Source organism: Amblyomma mixtum, chromosome 2 (genome assembly GCF_055824585.1).
Source record: "Amblyomma mixtum isolate Tamu chromosome 2, ASM5582458v1, whole genome shotgun sequence".
Classification (NCBI taxonomy): Eukaryota; Metazoa; Arthropoda; class Arachnida; order Ixodida; family Ixodidae; genus Amblyomma; species Amblyomma mixtum.
In genome coordinates this window covers 10,013,486-10,030,127 of record NC_143013.1, presented here as the reverse complement: position 1 = coordinate 10,030,127, position 16,642 = coordinate 10,013,486, and the positions used below count along the sequence as shown (strand labels likewise).

General features: G+C 46.9%; 1 protein-coding gene across 2 annotated transcripts in view; it reads left to right on the top strand.

Moving 5' to 3' along the window:
* The first annotated feature begins 1,711 nt into the window (after positions 1-1,711).
* woc (zinc finger protein without children) overlaps positions 1,712-16,642 on the top strand; it is a 35,794-nt gene continuing 20,863 nt past the window's right edge. The window contains exons 1-8 of one of the 2 annotated variants that reach the window (XM_089570422.1): positions 1,712-2,048; positions 3,104-3,729; positions 4,344-4,407; positions 8,037-8,128; positions 8,882-9,112; positions 13,399-13,665; positions 14,745-14,942; positions 16,083-16,319. In XM_089570422.1, the coding sequence (XP_089426548.1) occupies positions 3,112-3,729; positions 4,344-4,407; positions 8,037-8,128; positions 8,882-9,112; positions 13,399-13,665; positions 14,745-14,942; positions 16,083-16,319 (1,707 nt within the window). In that variant the 5' untranslated portion in view covers positions 1,712-2,048; positions 3,104-3,111. Of the gene's footprint in view, positions 2,049-2,661; positions 2,681-3,103; positions 3,730-4,343; positions 4,408-8,036; positions 8,129-8,881; positions 9,113-13,398; positions 13,666-14,744; positions 14,943-16,082; positions 16,320-16,642 lie in introns of those variants that run through there. The other variant, XM_089570421.1, reaches the window with a different exon arrangement.

The following is a 16,642-nucleotide window of genomic DNA, read 5'->3' as shown; positions in this document are numbered from 1 at the left end:
CACATCAAAAAACTCAAGGGATAGAAATTAATCCGTAGTCCTCGACTATGGTGACTCTCTCCCTTCTTGCACTCCATTCTTCACGGCACGGTTGAGATGTCCGCTGAGAGAGAGTTGCAATAGTTACTACAACTTCTCAAAGTGACTCAGGTTATGAGGGATGCCATAGTGGGGCTCCAAAGTTTCGATCACCTGGGGTTCTTCAACGTGCACTGACATCGCGAAGTACAGGAGACTCTAGAATTTCGCCTGCGTCAAAATTCGACCGCCGCTGCCGGGATCGAAAACCGCAGTCTTTCGAGTCGGCGGCCGAGCGCCATAACCACCGCGGCAGCAGAGGTACAATTGAGCCGTTCCTTCCCTCATAACTTTTCCTTTTTTTTCTTTTTACAGCTAAAAGAGCTCACCCTTGATGACCTTGAGTAGACCATTACAGTATAGTGTACTAGAATTAGGACTAATTCTAGTACACTATAATTACAGCGCAGGTGGCCAGCTGAGGAGCGGCAGATGGCATGACGTCACAGTTCCGAAGGAGCTGCACGTGATGAGAGCCAAGGATCAGCCCACGGCGCTCTACATGCACAGTGCGCAATATGGCTGCATGCATCACTTTACAATGGCAGACGCTGGACCTCCGAACCAACAGCAGTCGCAACCGAGATCAAGCGCGCTCGTGCGCGAGCGAAAGATTGGTAGTGGCAAAAATCCAGCTGGCACCATTTGTAACTAATTAACTGCGCATTGTTTCATTAACGAGCGGTTGTGCGGCTGATTTTTTTGCCGTTACCAACGCTCTCGCGCACGAGTCACTAACTCTAGTCTCTACTGCCAACCGCGGTTGGTCCGGAGATCCAGGGTCTTCCATGGCGAAGTAGTGCATGCAGCCATATTGCGCAATGTATACATGTAGAGAGCTGCGTGTTTATCCTTGGCTGTCACCTCGATGTGACATGCTTGACGTGTATGCACCGCGGGGAGAGCCTCGTCCACGCCATGAAAAAAAAAATGGTTTTGAAGAAATGGTTTGAAGAAAAGGCGCAGTCTTACGTCTTTGGACACCTCAACCACGCCATGAGAAGAGGGAGGAAAATGGGAGTGAAAGAAAAGCGCCGTAGTGGAGATCTCCGGATAAATTTCGTCGCTTTTTCTCGACTTACTTTCTTTTTGTTTACTTGACGGCAAATTAACCAGCACCTACCGTGGCAGCTATTACGGCACTCGGCTACTGAGCCAGAGGACGTACCCGGGTTCAACCCCTGCCACGCGTTTCGATGGAGACGAAACGCAAAAGGCGTCCGTGTGCGTGCGATGTCAGCAAACGGTGAAAATTCCCGGGTGGTCTAAATTATCCCGGGGCCCTCTCAACTGCCTCCACTTTTTTTTATAGACGTTTCATCGATAAGAGAGAGAGCTACGCCGTTTCCCTTCCTCAAAATCAATTTTCACAGCTACCGGCATGCGCCAAGAAAAGTGCACCAATATGTAACTGCACCACAGAGGTCGTTTTACAGGTCTGCGAGGGCGCCCTACCAACCTAACCGACGAATGGTACTCGGAGTACTCGGAGCTTTTGAAAGTGCGCGTTGCCGACTCCAGCGTGTTCCAGCGGTTCCAGCAAGTGATGTCACACATGCTAGCCTCCTACGTCATCGAAGTTTGGCGGAAGTAGCTCCACCTACTACTGCTCTACCGGATATTGCGTGTAGTAAACATTTGGATAACTTCAAGGAGCAGTTGGCGAACGCCGAGCACTTTGTTTGTGCGTGCACGTTGGTGCGCAAGTGTCAGTTTTTTTCCCAAAATTCGAATTTCGCCGGGTGTGTGCGAAATTGTGCCACTTGTGGGCTGTGCGCGCATCCGACCGTAGTAGCCTGTTAAAGTTGGCGCTCACTGCAAGCACTACAAAGATGTGAAGTTCCCGGCGCCGGGATTATGATGCCTGTGTGGTGAAAAAAGGCCTAGCGTCGTGCATTTACGTTCAGTGTCTGAACGTCTTTGAACAAATGAAGCGCGCGCAGTGACATAGTAATCTCAGTGCCACATCGGTGAGTTATGTGCGAGCACAGATTTCTGTGCACAAGGGAACGATCGGTGACAGCGACAGACTCTAGCTGAATGCATTTTGTGAGCTGCAGCGTCCGTACGCTGAATGTCTTGTTCGGTGCCTATTTTAAAAAAGTGCGCTGGTTACGTGCTCCTTACGTTCGGAAAGTCAGTTTAAATATGGTCTAAATCTTGCTTTTGCTTGCGTTCAAACAAGCAAAGGGTCGCATCGCGCCTTGCCATAGCGTGGTCGTGTGAATGCGTCGCTTGTTCCGCGACATTAAACAGCGTACCGGCATGAAAAATACTGATCAGCGTATCTCTGATGTTCTAAGGAGCTAGCGCACAGTTTCAAACCATTGCTCGTCGTGAAATACAAGGCCATTTTCGAAAGAGCGCCCGGGTAGACATTTCGAGACGCGCAGGCAGTTGGTCTGGTTTTCATTTTCTTTTTGTGCACGTGCTACAACGCAGCGGTGACGTTCATGCGTTATGTAATTCTGGCGCGTATTAGGTTCACCCTTGCTGTCAACTTTTGCTCGAGACTCGGCGCACGTGTTCCTATCTCGCGTTCACGCAGGTCGGATGTCGGCGAGGAAGAAGCGTGGTATTAAGTGCGCGACAGATTGCCGGAGTAAAAATACCGCATTATTCACAAATCACCAAGACTGCATTTGTTCTCAGAGGCAGCGTCCGTACATGCTGCTGTCAAAATGTGTTGCGTTCTGTGTTGTGTTGGGTTTTGCGATTGAGGCTATCATGTGCCAAACATAACCGCTCGGCTATAATTTCATTTGTGATGTGCCGCGCGTGGATATCACGAGGTTAATAAACACTTTTAAAGAATAATGCATTCACTGTGTTAGTTAAATGGCTCATATTTTCAGTGCATCACCATATTCAGCACGCACCATCCATTTGCACATGAATAGAGCGAGAAAAACCCCAAAGCTTTTGGTACTGAAACCAAAGGCTTTGGTGTCTGATTGTTGTACCACAATGTCAATCATCTTAGCTTCTTTATCATTTGCTTTATGTTATGTTCCTTTACTTTTAGATGACATCATGGACATGGAAACATGTGCATCTTTGCCTTCCAACGGGGAAGTTTCCACTGGATGCATCAAGGATGGGCCAAGCAAGGAGGCCGATGACAGCGCCGAATCCAAAGCCGGTAGTACAGGCTGCGGTGATGAAGCATCAAATAATAGTGGCATAACTAATGGATGTCCGGACACAAGTGCAGTTGCTGAAGATGATACTGCAGAGCCTGTGAATGGAACCAGTGATGAAGGGACTGCAGAAGAAGGGGGGCTTGTGGACAAGCCTTCGTCGGACATGGACATTGTCAGTGCTGTAGAAGAAGGCTCCAAGGGTAACAGTGAGGTGCTTGAGTGTGGGGACAGCCAGCAGGACTCAATAGTGGATGAGGATGCGGAAAGAGCCGAGACGTCGGAGCCCAGTGAAGACTTCCCGCTTCCTGATGGCAGGGGCTCGGATTCGGTGAAAAGCAAGGAAACTAATTCTGAAGACTCCACGCCTTCAACGCCACGCAGGACGGTGAAGAAAAAGTCTAAAAAAGTTTCCAAGTTGTCCATCATGCACGCCATAGCTGAGAGACTTTCGGGACAATCCAAAGGGGATTCCAAACGAGCTTCCAGTGCACAGTCTAAGGTCGATATGGTATGTGTTTTTCACTTTCTCACCAATTCATTGCATATTCATGATTCCATGAGGTATGCTAAGGATGGGAGAATGAGTTTTCAAACTTCAAGCAGCTCAGCAGGCTGCATTGTTAGGCACATTGGTGGATTTCGATTCAATCGATAAGAGTTGCACTGTTTAAACGATCGAGAGAAGTCCTGATCTGTCTTTCTTTTGATGGTCTAAATAGTGCAACCCTATGCATCAGATAGGCTGCACTTTAAAAGCATGGCTGTTTTTCACTTTTAGTGAATGCTTCACAGTTGACTTTTCATATTAAGATGTGTCTTTAGCTACACTTAAGGTATTTAGTGTGTTTTAGTTAGCAAAAAACTCGTGAAGTATTGTTGAGTCTGACCACATTTTTGTGTGGCAGTTATTTTCTTGAAGGAGTCAGAAAAAAACTCATTGTGTGGCTGTGTACAAATGGAGAAATATACTGCTGTTATTTTTGTCGGCACTGCTGTCTTGTATTACCGCTGTTTGTTTTTTGTTGGGCGTTGCCCAGATGATTTTTTTTTCGTTTGTAAACTGATAATTCTGTTTGAGAACATAGTGTTATATCTGAGTATCTGGTTTCACGTGCTTTGCAGGAATCAAATGCAAGTGACAGTACATCTGAGGCACCCGACGAACGGTTGGCTCATGACTCGAAAGGTCAGCACTGCTCACTTCCTGTTCTACTCTCACTGGCTCACCTTAAAATATATTTAGGCACCTCTCATCTACGGTCAACCGCTCAGTAGTTCAAACTCAAGGAGGACCAGAAAGTCAGTTTGAATTGTGCGGAGTTTAAATTAAGGGGAGTCTTTTAATACGCTTGATGTCGGGACCAAAACATCAGTTGAAAGAAACTGGAATTTTTAATTTAGTGAATTTGAATCGACAAGATTTCCCCATAATTTTTGTCATACAATTGCTTTGGGTTTTTGTAACGCTGACTTGAATGGCTAGAGCATATAAATTATTTTTCTTAAAGGTGCAGTGAAGAGGAATTGAACTCGTCTTTTTGCCATGGGAACTCACTCTACACGTTCCGAGCATTCTTAGAAACATTGATTTATTGCCCTGTGTGGCCGATTTCCCTAATTGAATCGAATTAACATCCGGCTCCCGCCTTTTTTTTTTTTTAATTCTCCCGTACGGTGGGCGGAGTCGACCAACGCGTGGAGTGCCTTTCACCCAGTCCCGTGGCGGCTTGCCGCTCTGCCATCGGCGGAGTAATACGTAGTTATCCGTAGTAGCAAATAGTCCGCGCGTATTTTTATTTCTGCGGGCCTATTTTGCGGCTGTATCATCTGCGAATGAAACTGTTTATTCATGGAAACCTAAAAAACAAAATAAAGCGAAAGCAAAGCCTCCACGGAGCTGGCCAAAAGACACTCCACGCATTGGTTGACTCCGCCCGCCGTACGGGGAAAATTAAAATAATAAAGGCGGGAGCCGGACGTTAATTCGATTTAGTTAGGGAAATCGGCCACACAGGACAATAAGTCGAAGTTTCTAAGAATTCTCGGAACGTGTAGATCGAGTTCCCGCGGCAAAAAGACGAGTTCAGATTCCTCTTCACTGCACCTTTAATTGTTTCCTAGTATGCATTAAGATGTGCGATTATTAGAATTCTGAAAATTTGTTAGATGGGACTGTTTAAGTGCCATATTAATTTAATGAGCTAACTGAAACCAAACCTTCTAGCAATGATAGCTTAATGGCTAAGGTGTCTTGCTGCTTAACTTGTTCATTACTGCTTGCAGTGGGAGCACTTTGTCAAAGGTGAAATGCAACAGAGCTGGCATACGCTTGTTCACGGCCGGTCTCGACGCGCGCGCTCTTTCTTGCGGCCTGTGCATGAGGGGCAGTTGCTACCTATCGCTGCAATTCTCCAGGGGCACTGCGAGCCAACCCTCTCAGCTCGAGGGGAACCGCTGAACTGTACCCTCGACGTAGCCTCGGCGCGCGCTGGTTCCGTTACTTTGCACATATTGCTGAACGGCTGATCCGAGCATTGAACAAGAACTTGACAACCATATCTTATGCAGCCACTGCTATCGGCAAGCAAAGCAGGGAACAAGTAGGATCTCAAAACATTGAAGTCGGCATGCAGTGATGGCGCATAGTATTAGCGGATAGGGCTGTATCATTTGCAACTAACAGGAATAAAATTGAGGCAAGATATTACAGGGCGAAGCCACGGTTAGGAAAACGTTTATTTTCATCTTCAGGGCTGGCAGTCTCTGCCGATACTTGGAAATGTATGAAGAAAATAATAGCACTTGCCGTTTGTATTCATTCGAAGTACTTGTGCCATCTGTTCTCACTGCGCGAAACACACCAGATCAGAAAGATCCTTTGCTCTTTGGAAATCCAATATCGTTTCACATACTTAGAAGGACTGAAAAGAATAACAGGCACTGCTTGTAATGACCTATACAACATTGTCGTGCGGCTCACAGTTCAAGGGATGTCGTTACAGCCTTAAATGCTTTCGCGTTGGCTTGTGGATGAAACCAGACGGCCTGTCATTTCGGTTTGTCAATTTCTTTGTGTAGTTGACGAGAAGAATTCGGAGAAACTTCTCAGAAATGAGGTGTACTAAGCATTTGGTGTGGCTTCTATCAACCCCTTCCGGGCTGCATAGGAAGGGTAAATCTTCTAGATGTGGTTCAACGATTAGTTACAAGGCTTCGAGAATTTTCGATCGGGGGAGATACTTGACCGCCTTTTAAAAAAAAAAAAAAACGCCAAAATCATTTCCAGGAGAGCTAGAAACTCCGGCTTTGGATAGTGAACTTCACAATTCTCTTGAGTACGCCGAAGTCGGTATAGGGGACTGCTAGTGTTGTTCGTCGTCACAAGCACGCAAGCAAGGCGCGCGAAGCATGAGGCAGGTGCATAGATGACATCACGTGGCAAACCTTTCGTACACGCATTTAAGTACAGCGACACAGCAGTACACTATATGCGCAGCTTCACTTCACAAGTTTCTGAAACGAATATCCATGAAAAGTCCGATGCAGAAAACTTGCGGAGAAACGTGACCCTGCTAGCAAGACGCGCGAAGCATGAGGCACATGGCAGACCTTTCGTTCACAAGCTAAACACAGCAACAAAACCAACGCGTGAAAAAATGGGCCCGTGCGCGCCGACTGCTCAAAACTGGCTCTGGCACAGCTGCAGGAAGGGTTAGGAAGGGTTGGCTCGCAGTGCCCTCTCGCGGAGATCAGCAGTGGTGCAGCGCAGAAAAAAATGCTTTGTTCTCTCGGCGCCTGCTCAGGCCGTAAGAAGAGAGCGAGAAAGCGCGCGCATCGAGACCAGCCGTGGCTTGTTAAAACAGCAGGAACTGATGCATGAGTGCATGATGCTTAAGTGCATGCCCCTATGGCTTTGGTACGCCTTTGGAGCGTGAAAGTACTACATAGTTGAGGAGGATCTGTATTGAAGCTGCAGTTCCTTTGTTTGTTAGGCCTTATGGGAGTGCTTATTGGTGACGCATACGGAGAAAAGTTTCTGCAAAAAAAAATGCCTTCGCTAATCCATATTGAAGTGACCATTGAAAGGTTGGAGACTTCAGATTGATGGTTTGCATTTTTTTTTTTTTGATATTGTAAGCATTGCACGTGGTATTAGCAACCTTGGATCTTGGCTTGATATCATTCACCAGTATGCCCTGGGTAATTACAAGAATACTCAACCTCCACGCAGGGAGTTGGGGGGGCTGAAAGGTGTCGCAACTGAGGAAACGCAGCATTGCCATTCTACCTCCATGTGTATGTGTGGAAGTGTTGTACCATGCATTTTGCCTGCCATGCTGGTCAGACTTGTGGAGGCCGGGGACATGTGTTTCTGAACCCTGTTTCATGCGTCATGCTATATTACTTGCAATACCGTATAAATTCTTCTAAGGGCCATACTTTTCTTAAAGAATTTTATGTGAATTTTGAAGGTGCGGCCCTCGCGTGAATTTGAAAGCAGCATATAACCATGTTTTCTTCTCAATTATCTCATACAAAACGTGAGTTGCGGCCCATAAATGGCTGCAGTCCTCATGCAAGATTATATAGTAGCTTCTGAAAGTCAGGCAAGCGTAGTTAATCCTGAATGAAAGTATGTTGTATGCTTTGCTTGCCTGTGTGCCTCATTGTGCACGCAGAGAGACTTCGACATGCATTTTGAGCTGTTTAAGTTGGGTGTCTTGTCCTTCAATGCTGCCAACGGCTCGGCACAGACAAGAGCTGCATGAGCTTGCAGCGATTATCACTGTGCTTAGCTGTGGCTGCCGATTGCAGATTCTTCTGAAGCAGATCCGAAGCCAGCAAGTCCTGCGCGGGAAAGTGGCTCCTCCAAGAAGTCGGGCAACACATGTGCAGTGTGTTCTGCTGTACGTACTTGATTGACTTTCTGCTTGTGCAACCCCTTTTCTATTGCTGTGATGATATCATTGTGGATAGCAGGCTGATATCTTTAGGGCTAAGGTGATATTGATTATCAGACTGAAAAGCTACATCGATGCCGTCAGCTACGACCTGGAACAGTTTAGTAATCCAGCAGTAACTGAGCTTTGATATGAATGTGTTTGTGCACTTCGTGTAACTCGAGCATCCGCTCAGAAATTTTTTGTTGTTATTGGAAGGGACTTTTGGTTTTTCTTGGAAGTGTCCGACATTTGTGAACATTTATACTGTTTAACTTGAATTATGTCAACAATTTATAACAATTCCATGTATACACATTCTGGGTTTTGTTTCGTTGTTTTTGTTATTTGTTTTGGTGAGTTCACTTAGAGGTTGCAACATCGATTCAATCGTAGACAACAGAGTTCTTTTTTTTTCTATGTATGTCTGATGCTAGCTTGTTAAGCTTTATTTTAGTTCTGCTTCCTGTACTTCTCAAAGCCATGCTTCATTGCAGTTATGCTGATGGAGCATCTTCTCAGTCAAACTTGCCAAGTTGTAAAACTTGTTACACCGTGGCACAGACAGACTGTTAGTCTCTTTTGCACATGTTGCTGATGCTAGTTTTGTAGACCCCCCCACACCCCCCCACCCTCCAAAAGCAAAAAAAAAATTAAAGAAATAGAGCAGGAGCTTTACTGTGCTTGCTGAACGGTAGAAACAAATCTTGTTGCCAACAGGTGAAAGGTCTTCGCTACCAGGTGCTTTACCAGGGCCGAACGCAGTTCCTCTGCTCGGACGTCTGTTTTAAGGCCTTTCGGAGTAAGCAGAAGCTGGCACCAAAGAAGCCAGCTGAGCGCGACCGCTGTGCCGCGTGCCAGAAAGAGCATGCTGACAACACGGGCTACTACTCTTCCTTTGGGCCCAGCAAGACACTCTGCTCTGTCGACTGCCTGGTTAAACACCAGAAGGTATGTGCACCTCTTGGAGACCAGTGCTACGCTCCACTTTCAACTTGGGGAAGTCATTGCCGCTCGTCCTCTGAGCATTCATGACAAGCTAATTTTTACTTCCCCCCCCCCCCCCCCCCCCCTAGCGTAATTGAGTGTAATAATGGTGTTGTACGGATGCATTGACACTTTTGAGCCAAAATAGCACTCGGACGAGGCAGGATTCTGTAGTGCTACATGACCATTTCCAAACGGAGTTGAAAAGCCTTGATGTTTACTCAGCTGTTTGAAGTGGCGCTGCCTTGGTAAAAGTTTCGTTTGATGAAGCATTTGTTGAACTCGTGAAACATATAGCTGGACTCCACGAAGATTATCAATAACAAAAGATTGTCGTAATCATTACTCGGCACTTCTCTTCCTTTCTTTTACTGGGCGCATGTTACTGTTTCTTGAAAGGCCTTCTGTGAGCTAGGTGTTTTACTTTCTTCACATTTGACAGCAATGGTTTTTTTGTCGCACTGCATCATTGCTTTCTGGTCTGTTTGAGCATTTTGTGTGTTCCTTATCTCTGTGTGGTATTTATGAATATAAATTGCAGCGAAAAAGGCATTGCCAGTGGAAACTTTCAGCTTGCTTTAATTCTGAAACTTGACAGCGAAAACAGTAGGTGGCTATTGATAACCATAAAAACCCCCATATAAAGCACCCGCATACAATACAAGGTGTAATTTGGGGATAGCAAAAGCAGGGAAAAAACAAAGTTTTCATCTGCACGTAATGCGAGTGAGGAAAGCTCACCGAAATACTTCATTTGCACTGAATTTCGCGCTTGACTCCGTGACACCTGCGAGGCGTACGTGCTGAGCGCTTGTCAGTCCAGCGCCGCTGTACATCAGGTGTTGAAAAAGGGGACACACATCTACATGTGCCTGGTGCTGGCTCACTCCCCCTCTTGTGCCATCACACTTGATCAGAGGATTTCTCGCTATGAAGCAAAGTGCAGCTCCTACTGGCTCCTCGCGCTTACGGGAGCCATGCTGATCATTGTAAACCGGCTGTTGTAAAGCGCCACTCGTGTCTCACACCGTACGCATGCATGCAGAGTGTGCTTCAGAAAGTGTCCTTAGACTTGGGGCTCTAGTGATTGTAGTTGGATAGTGTACCGTCTTCCGAGAAGCCGCCGTGGTGGCTCAGTGGTTATGGCGCTCGGCTGCTGACCCAAAAGACGCGGGGTCGATCCAGACCAGGGTGGTTGAATTTTGATGGGGGCGAAATTCTAGAGGCCCGTGTACTCTGCAATGTCAGTGCACATTAAAGAACCCCAGGTGGTCGAAATTTCCGGAGCCCTTCACTACAGCATCCCTCATAGCCTGTGGCGCTTTGGGACGTTAAACCCCCTATACAGTCGATGACCGATTTTTCGGACTCTCTAGGGACCGCGAAAACGACCGAAAAATCGGGCAGTCCGGAAAATCAAATTTCACCGAAAAAATCACGAACTTATTACCACTATGCCGGAGAAAGCGGCCAATTGTATTGCACACATTCTAAAGCTCCTCATGACTATATTTCGCCGCGCCAAATACCGGATAAACGTGTATAAGGGCCGCACTTTTTTTTTTCCAGATTCGAGGGCCAATTTTCGGGGTGCGGCCCATACACGCGATATGCGAAAAAAATTTTTTTTTTAAGTAAAAACACACCAACCAGGGAATGAGCGACATTTATTCTACGTTCAATCGTCACTCGCGAAGTATTTAGACTCCTGAGCTGGTGCTGCGCTCTGGTGCACGCTCATGCCAAAAGAAGCCGCGCAGCATGTCCGCTGTCAACGCGTAGCCGTTGTTCCGAAATTCCATCACATAGAGGAGCAGCTCGTCTTCCAGTTCGAGAAACTCGCACGGCTTGACTTGGAAAGCGCGCTTTTTGCAGCTTGTGTTTCTCTTTTGGTTGCACCATCATCGGACGCACTTCTCGGCCGCGTCGCATTTCCCGCCCGCCGCACGCTTACCGACCGCGTTCGAGAGCTAACTCCCAGCCGTGTAGCTTAAGGTGCTTGCCCATCGCGCTAAAACTGTGAAGCTCGGCGGCAGCACGCGAAAGCCACTATCACGGCGAACGCGCTAACACGCATGCTAACACGCCACGAAAGGCTGGAGCTGGCGATACTGATGTCGATGTGAACAGCGGAAAATCGCAACCGAGAAAAATGTTGATAATGATCACGGCGCCATCCATAGACGGCACTTGGAAGCTCCGGTGCGCGCGCGTGGCTTCCGCGAACGGCGCAGCGCCGGAGCAGATCGCGGCCGCGATAAGATCCGGCGGCGCGCCCGAAGCGCGCTTCGATCGCGGAGGCCACGGCGTGCGCGTAGCCTCCGCGATCGTATTCGCGTTCCGTGTTCGGGACTAAAGACTCGGCACAGATGAGTTCCATGTACTCAGACTACGGTTCAAGTTCGTGCGGCGGAAGACATTCAAGGACAGTACGAATTCGAAAACACGCGAGCGCAATGTGCCGACTCGCGCAGAATTTCAGCGTCGCAAGAGGCTCCCTTTACGCTTGAATTTCGTTTTGTTTGATCAAGTTTTCGATATCTCCTGCAGTCTGAATTAATGAGATTCCACTGTACGCATTATATGGCGGCTTGTGGGTGCTGGCGGCGAGTGCGAACGAGGTCCGAAAAATCGAGTGGTCAGTTGCGGTGCGTCCGAAATTTCAAGCGCTCTTACACATTGGCTCTATGGGCCATGTCGCGGTGCCGCGAAAAAGTCAGAATAATCAAGCATGTCCGAAAAATCAGGCGTCCGAATTTTCGGTCGTCGACTGTAAACCAAACCAAACCGTCCTCTGAGAATCTCTTGTCAGAGATACCTTTCCATAGAAACTCATCTTCAGTACTGCTGAGTGCATTTGACATCCCACATTTCTCGAAAGCGCTACTGATGAGCTCTTCAAGAGTGCTGGCTCAAGTGTCTGCGCTCTGACTGCAGAGCGTGGCTGGAGAGACCCATTTCAACTGGTGAGCAGCAGTAACTGCAGCCCATCCCTACCTCATCTAGTCCGTGGCAGTGCATAATGCTCTACTGATGCTTTTGGCGGCCCTGATAACTTTCCTGGTGAAAGGAGTCAAGTACCGTTTTCGTGGTTCAAAATTCTGCAATTTTGCAGGAACAGAAACGCCACCACACTGAGAGTGGTTCAATGCTTTTAGCTTTAGATTTTACTCGGGCTGATATTCCATTTTGATATGCCATGCAAATTGTGACACAGTTTGCAAACAAGTGGCCGGTTTAATGGCAAACTTTAGTGTTTTTCTGGGGTTCACATGTTTTTATTGAAACTTTTATTGTAGATTCTACTCTCTTTCCTGGTCTCTTCGTTCTGATTTGACACTCTTTCGGTGCTTCATTTCTGCGCAGTTCAGTTTTAAAGTTCGCTCTTTTCGTCACCTTAGTCTAGCCGATTTCGATAGACGGCACTGCGTTCGAAAAGTTACAGACATTACCCACATGTCAATACCCGCTCACCTCTTGCTGCACACAGCTTTTTTTTTTTTTTTAACATTTGCATGCTGTCATTTTAGCCGTCCCGCAAAGTTATTCATTATCAGCAGTTACTTCTTCAATGCTATTACGAGAATTGTTTCAGTAATGTTTGAGGCGTAACTGCTGCGGCCCGTGAAAGTGGGCTTGGTCTCGTGAGCTGAGTTTCAGGTTCTGTTCATTGTCTTTGCTTTTGAATTCTTCTACTCAATATCTCGGAGTATGGTTTGTGTTGACAAACAGAAGGAACTGTAGGGAGTGTAATGTTATAGTGACCTAAAAATGTTCACAAACCCCTGTACTTGCCTTTTGAAGGGACGCTGAAGACAAATTGAGTGTGACCGTTTATCGACTAATCACCATGTAATAATCATAGAGTGGTTGCTTTGAATCAAAACGGAGCTTTTATAAGCTAGAAAAGGTTAACAAGAAAGAAAATAATTGCAGGTATTGCCAGACTTGCTGCGACCTCCAGAACAGTTTTCTCTCGTGCATATCCCCAAGGCTGGGCTACACGGCCATTTATTTGTATAGAGCGACTGCCGAATTCTAGGTATCGACATCACAAGCTTGAATTGAGGGGCGTCAAAAATTGTTCCATTTTTAAATGCTATATTTTTGGGGATAAATGCGTCCCTTGCTGCCGAACAAGATGTCATCATGCCCAGAGAGGACCATGCAATGATTTTTGCTAAACAAAAAAACAAATGGATGGAGTTGTCCTTGGTGTCACTTTTAACGTGCGTGCTTCTGGCTTCCAGTCGCAGCGTCCCAAGAGGGCATGCGTGCAGTGCCAGCAGAGTGTGGAGAATGCGGAGCACAAGGGCACCTTTCTTGTCTGGGAGACCATGGAGTTCTGCGCCGAGGACTGCCTGCGCAAGTACCAGAGCGCCAACGGCTCGCACTGCTCGCACTGTCGCACGGCCGTCAACCAGCTCTCGCTGGGCAAGTACTGCGTCCGCTTCGGGGCCGACATCCGCCAGTTCTGCTCGGGCAAGTGCCTTGAAGAGTTCAAGAGGGGCCTCAAGGTGCGTACACCTCGCTCACTACTCCTCCTGGTCGGCCCGGTTCGTTTGTTTTTACTCTGCCGTAGCAAGTGGTTTTGTTATTTTCTGGAAATCTGTCGCTGTAGGACACTGTATCTGTCATCTAGTTTTTGAAGCGATAGCTTCACTCTGCTAGGTAAGGAGGGGTATCGCCATGTGTGCAGCGCACACAGCCTGCCTACCAGACAATTTAGCAAACTGCCCACCATGGCAGGTCGTAGTTAAATTAATGACTGGCTGCCCGGGAACAGCAGCCTGGGCTGCACAAGGCCCACCGCTGGGAGAACCTGCCATCACAGGGCAGTGGCGCATCGTTTAACCACTGCGCCTGAAGGGGTACAAGGACTCCCAAGGACTATATGAGGGTAAAGTAGAGAATGACTTTATGCATATATGTGAATTAACCCATAACACTATGACATCATACCCTTAAGTAGGACTTTAAGTATGCCCTCCTTTTATAATGTTGTATCTGCACAGGAGGTGAACTTCTGGTCATTGTGTGTCGGGCAAGAATATTGAGTGAACCTCTCTCATTTGCCCCCGTTCTTATTAAACCTGCTTGTTGAAGGCTCCTTGTTCTTGAAATTCCAACCTTATGGCACTGCAGCTTGAAATCAAGAAGAAAAAGAAATTTCAGTGATTGTAGCACATGTAGTATGCGAGAATGACATCCTGAAGTGCTTGTTCTTGTGCATACATATTTTGTGTTCTCCACATATGTTCTGAAATAATATCAGTTGTTCAGCCCACTTTTTTTTTTTGTACCGCGTTCATGCTTTCATGACACTAGTATCGGTTGCTGCCAACCTGTGGCATTGGAGCTTTGTTTAAAAAATGCCGGGCTCTGCTAGTTTTGTCCCCCAATTTCAACTATAGCTGTAGTTTTGCATTGCACCTGCAGTTTCCTCTGTATCGCAGTTATCGCTCCGCACGAAATTCCAAAGTTCTGTTTACCAGCTGGTGGGCCTCGTCACCGATGGAAAGAAAAGAGACAAAGAGAAATCAGTGGTAGTGCCGGGTGTGTGGCAGCAGGTGCTCATGTTGCTTCTCTTGTGCAGGTGTGCTGCCTGTGCCAGAAGGACCTGAGCAAGCAGGCGGCGGGCTTCCTGGCCCCTGTCGGTGACAAGGGCCACTTCAAGGACTTCTGCAGCCAGCAGTGCCTGGACCGATACGAGCGCATGAATGCCTTCAATGCAGCTAACCTGGTGGCCCACAAGTGCGCGGCGTGCGAGGTCGAGTCCACAACCAAGTACCAGGTGGGTGTGTGCATGAACGATTGGGCAAGAAAAAAAAGAAAAGAAAATGCGAACATATGCGTTGACTTTTGTAACTCTTTCGGTGTAGGTTGGCATGTGGGTGGGCACAAGGAGGCAGAAAGAATTCCTGAATGTTGGCCGAACAAATTCCCACAACGATAGAAGGGAATTTGAAGGTTGTCGAGATGACCACATGCTTCTTGCTTCTAGCTGCCTTCAAACTGCAGGAAGCAAGTTAAAAAGCTAGCAATAGCTGAACGGTGGTTGATGTCGGAAGTGAGAGTTTTGAGGGGAGTTTGCTTGAGAGGTTGTGCCACTTTCACATGACTACTAGCCACTTTCTTTGGTCAGGATTATATGTTAGTTATGCTGGTCCTATGTTGTAAGTTGACCATTCAGTTTTGGACACCATATCTGAAAAAATCAGGTGGGCCTATTTTGAGTAAATAAAGTCGCAGCCTTTTCTTTTGATTGCGTGCAACCTTGGTCAGTGCATTTGTTGGGTTCCTTTGGGTGCCGTAAAGAAGGATGCATTCTGAGAAGTTGGTCTTCCTTATTCCACAATTCTGACATTGGCCTGGGCCCTGTTTTTTTTTATTATTATTCCGTATATACTTGTGTAAAGCCTACACAAACCCCACTTTGGAGCCAAAATTTCGGGGGAAAAAAATTTTTCCGCAGCCAAGCGCGAAGTTTCGTGCACCAGCACAAGTTAAACCTGACGAGTCATTACTAGATGGCACTAGCTGCTTTTCAGTCCTATCATTATCAGTGCAGCAATATCGCATGGTGATGCAATCTACAAGGACATTATTCTCATTTGGATCACAGCTTCAACTGGAGAAGTTTACCAACTGTGCGTTCACTTTGTTCCTTTTCACTAGAAATATTGTCTCAAACAATGCTGTTCTTGAAGACAGGATGGTTAAGTTTTTTTTTTTATGTTTTTGGAGAGAGAAAGCCAAGCTTACAAATTTCAGTGGTTCGTTTTGGAGAGCGACCTGAGCTCCTCCAAACACGATAGTGTAAACTGGAAGGGAGCCTACTGTAGTGTATAAACTCGCATCAGTTTCATGCGTTTTTCTTCTTTCGTTTGATGAATGGCCGAGTCGTGGTGCTTTAATGATGGCCATTTTGCAGGTGGACTTCAACGAAGGATCCCACCGCCTGTGCAGCGAAAACTGTGTGTCGAAGTTTCGTTATATGAACAAGATCAAGATGGTGGTTTGCGAAAACTGCCACAAGCTGTTTGACAACACAGCTTGCAAGCCTCATTCCCTGTACTATGACAATGCCTGCCAGCAGTTCTGCAGCAAGGCCTGTGTGAACCTGTTTGTGCTGTCTCATAGGAAGATTGTGCCCTGTTCGTGGTGCAAGGTGAGTCTGAGGGCTGTGTCTATGCCTCTGTGTAGTACTTCACCTGGGCATGTGTACTTTGCACCGGCAGCCAGTCTGCAAACAAGGCCCTGTTTTTTGTCAGGGCTGAGTATCTCTGGTTTCGTATCTCTTGTTCTTAGGGAAACAGTCGGTCCATATTCGAATAAACACGTTATCATCTCGGAAGTGATGTCTTGTGTATGAAGAAACTAGTACATCCTAGTAACAGGCCTCTCTCAGACAGGCAACTTAGCTTAATGTGAGTTCTTTCTTGAAAAGGTATCTGATCATTTCTGACTGCCAGCTTTTCTTCATTTTTGAGG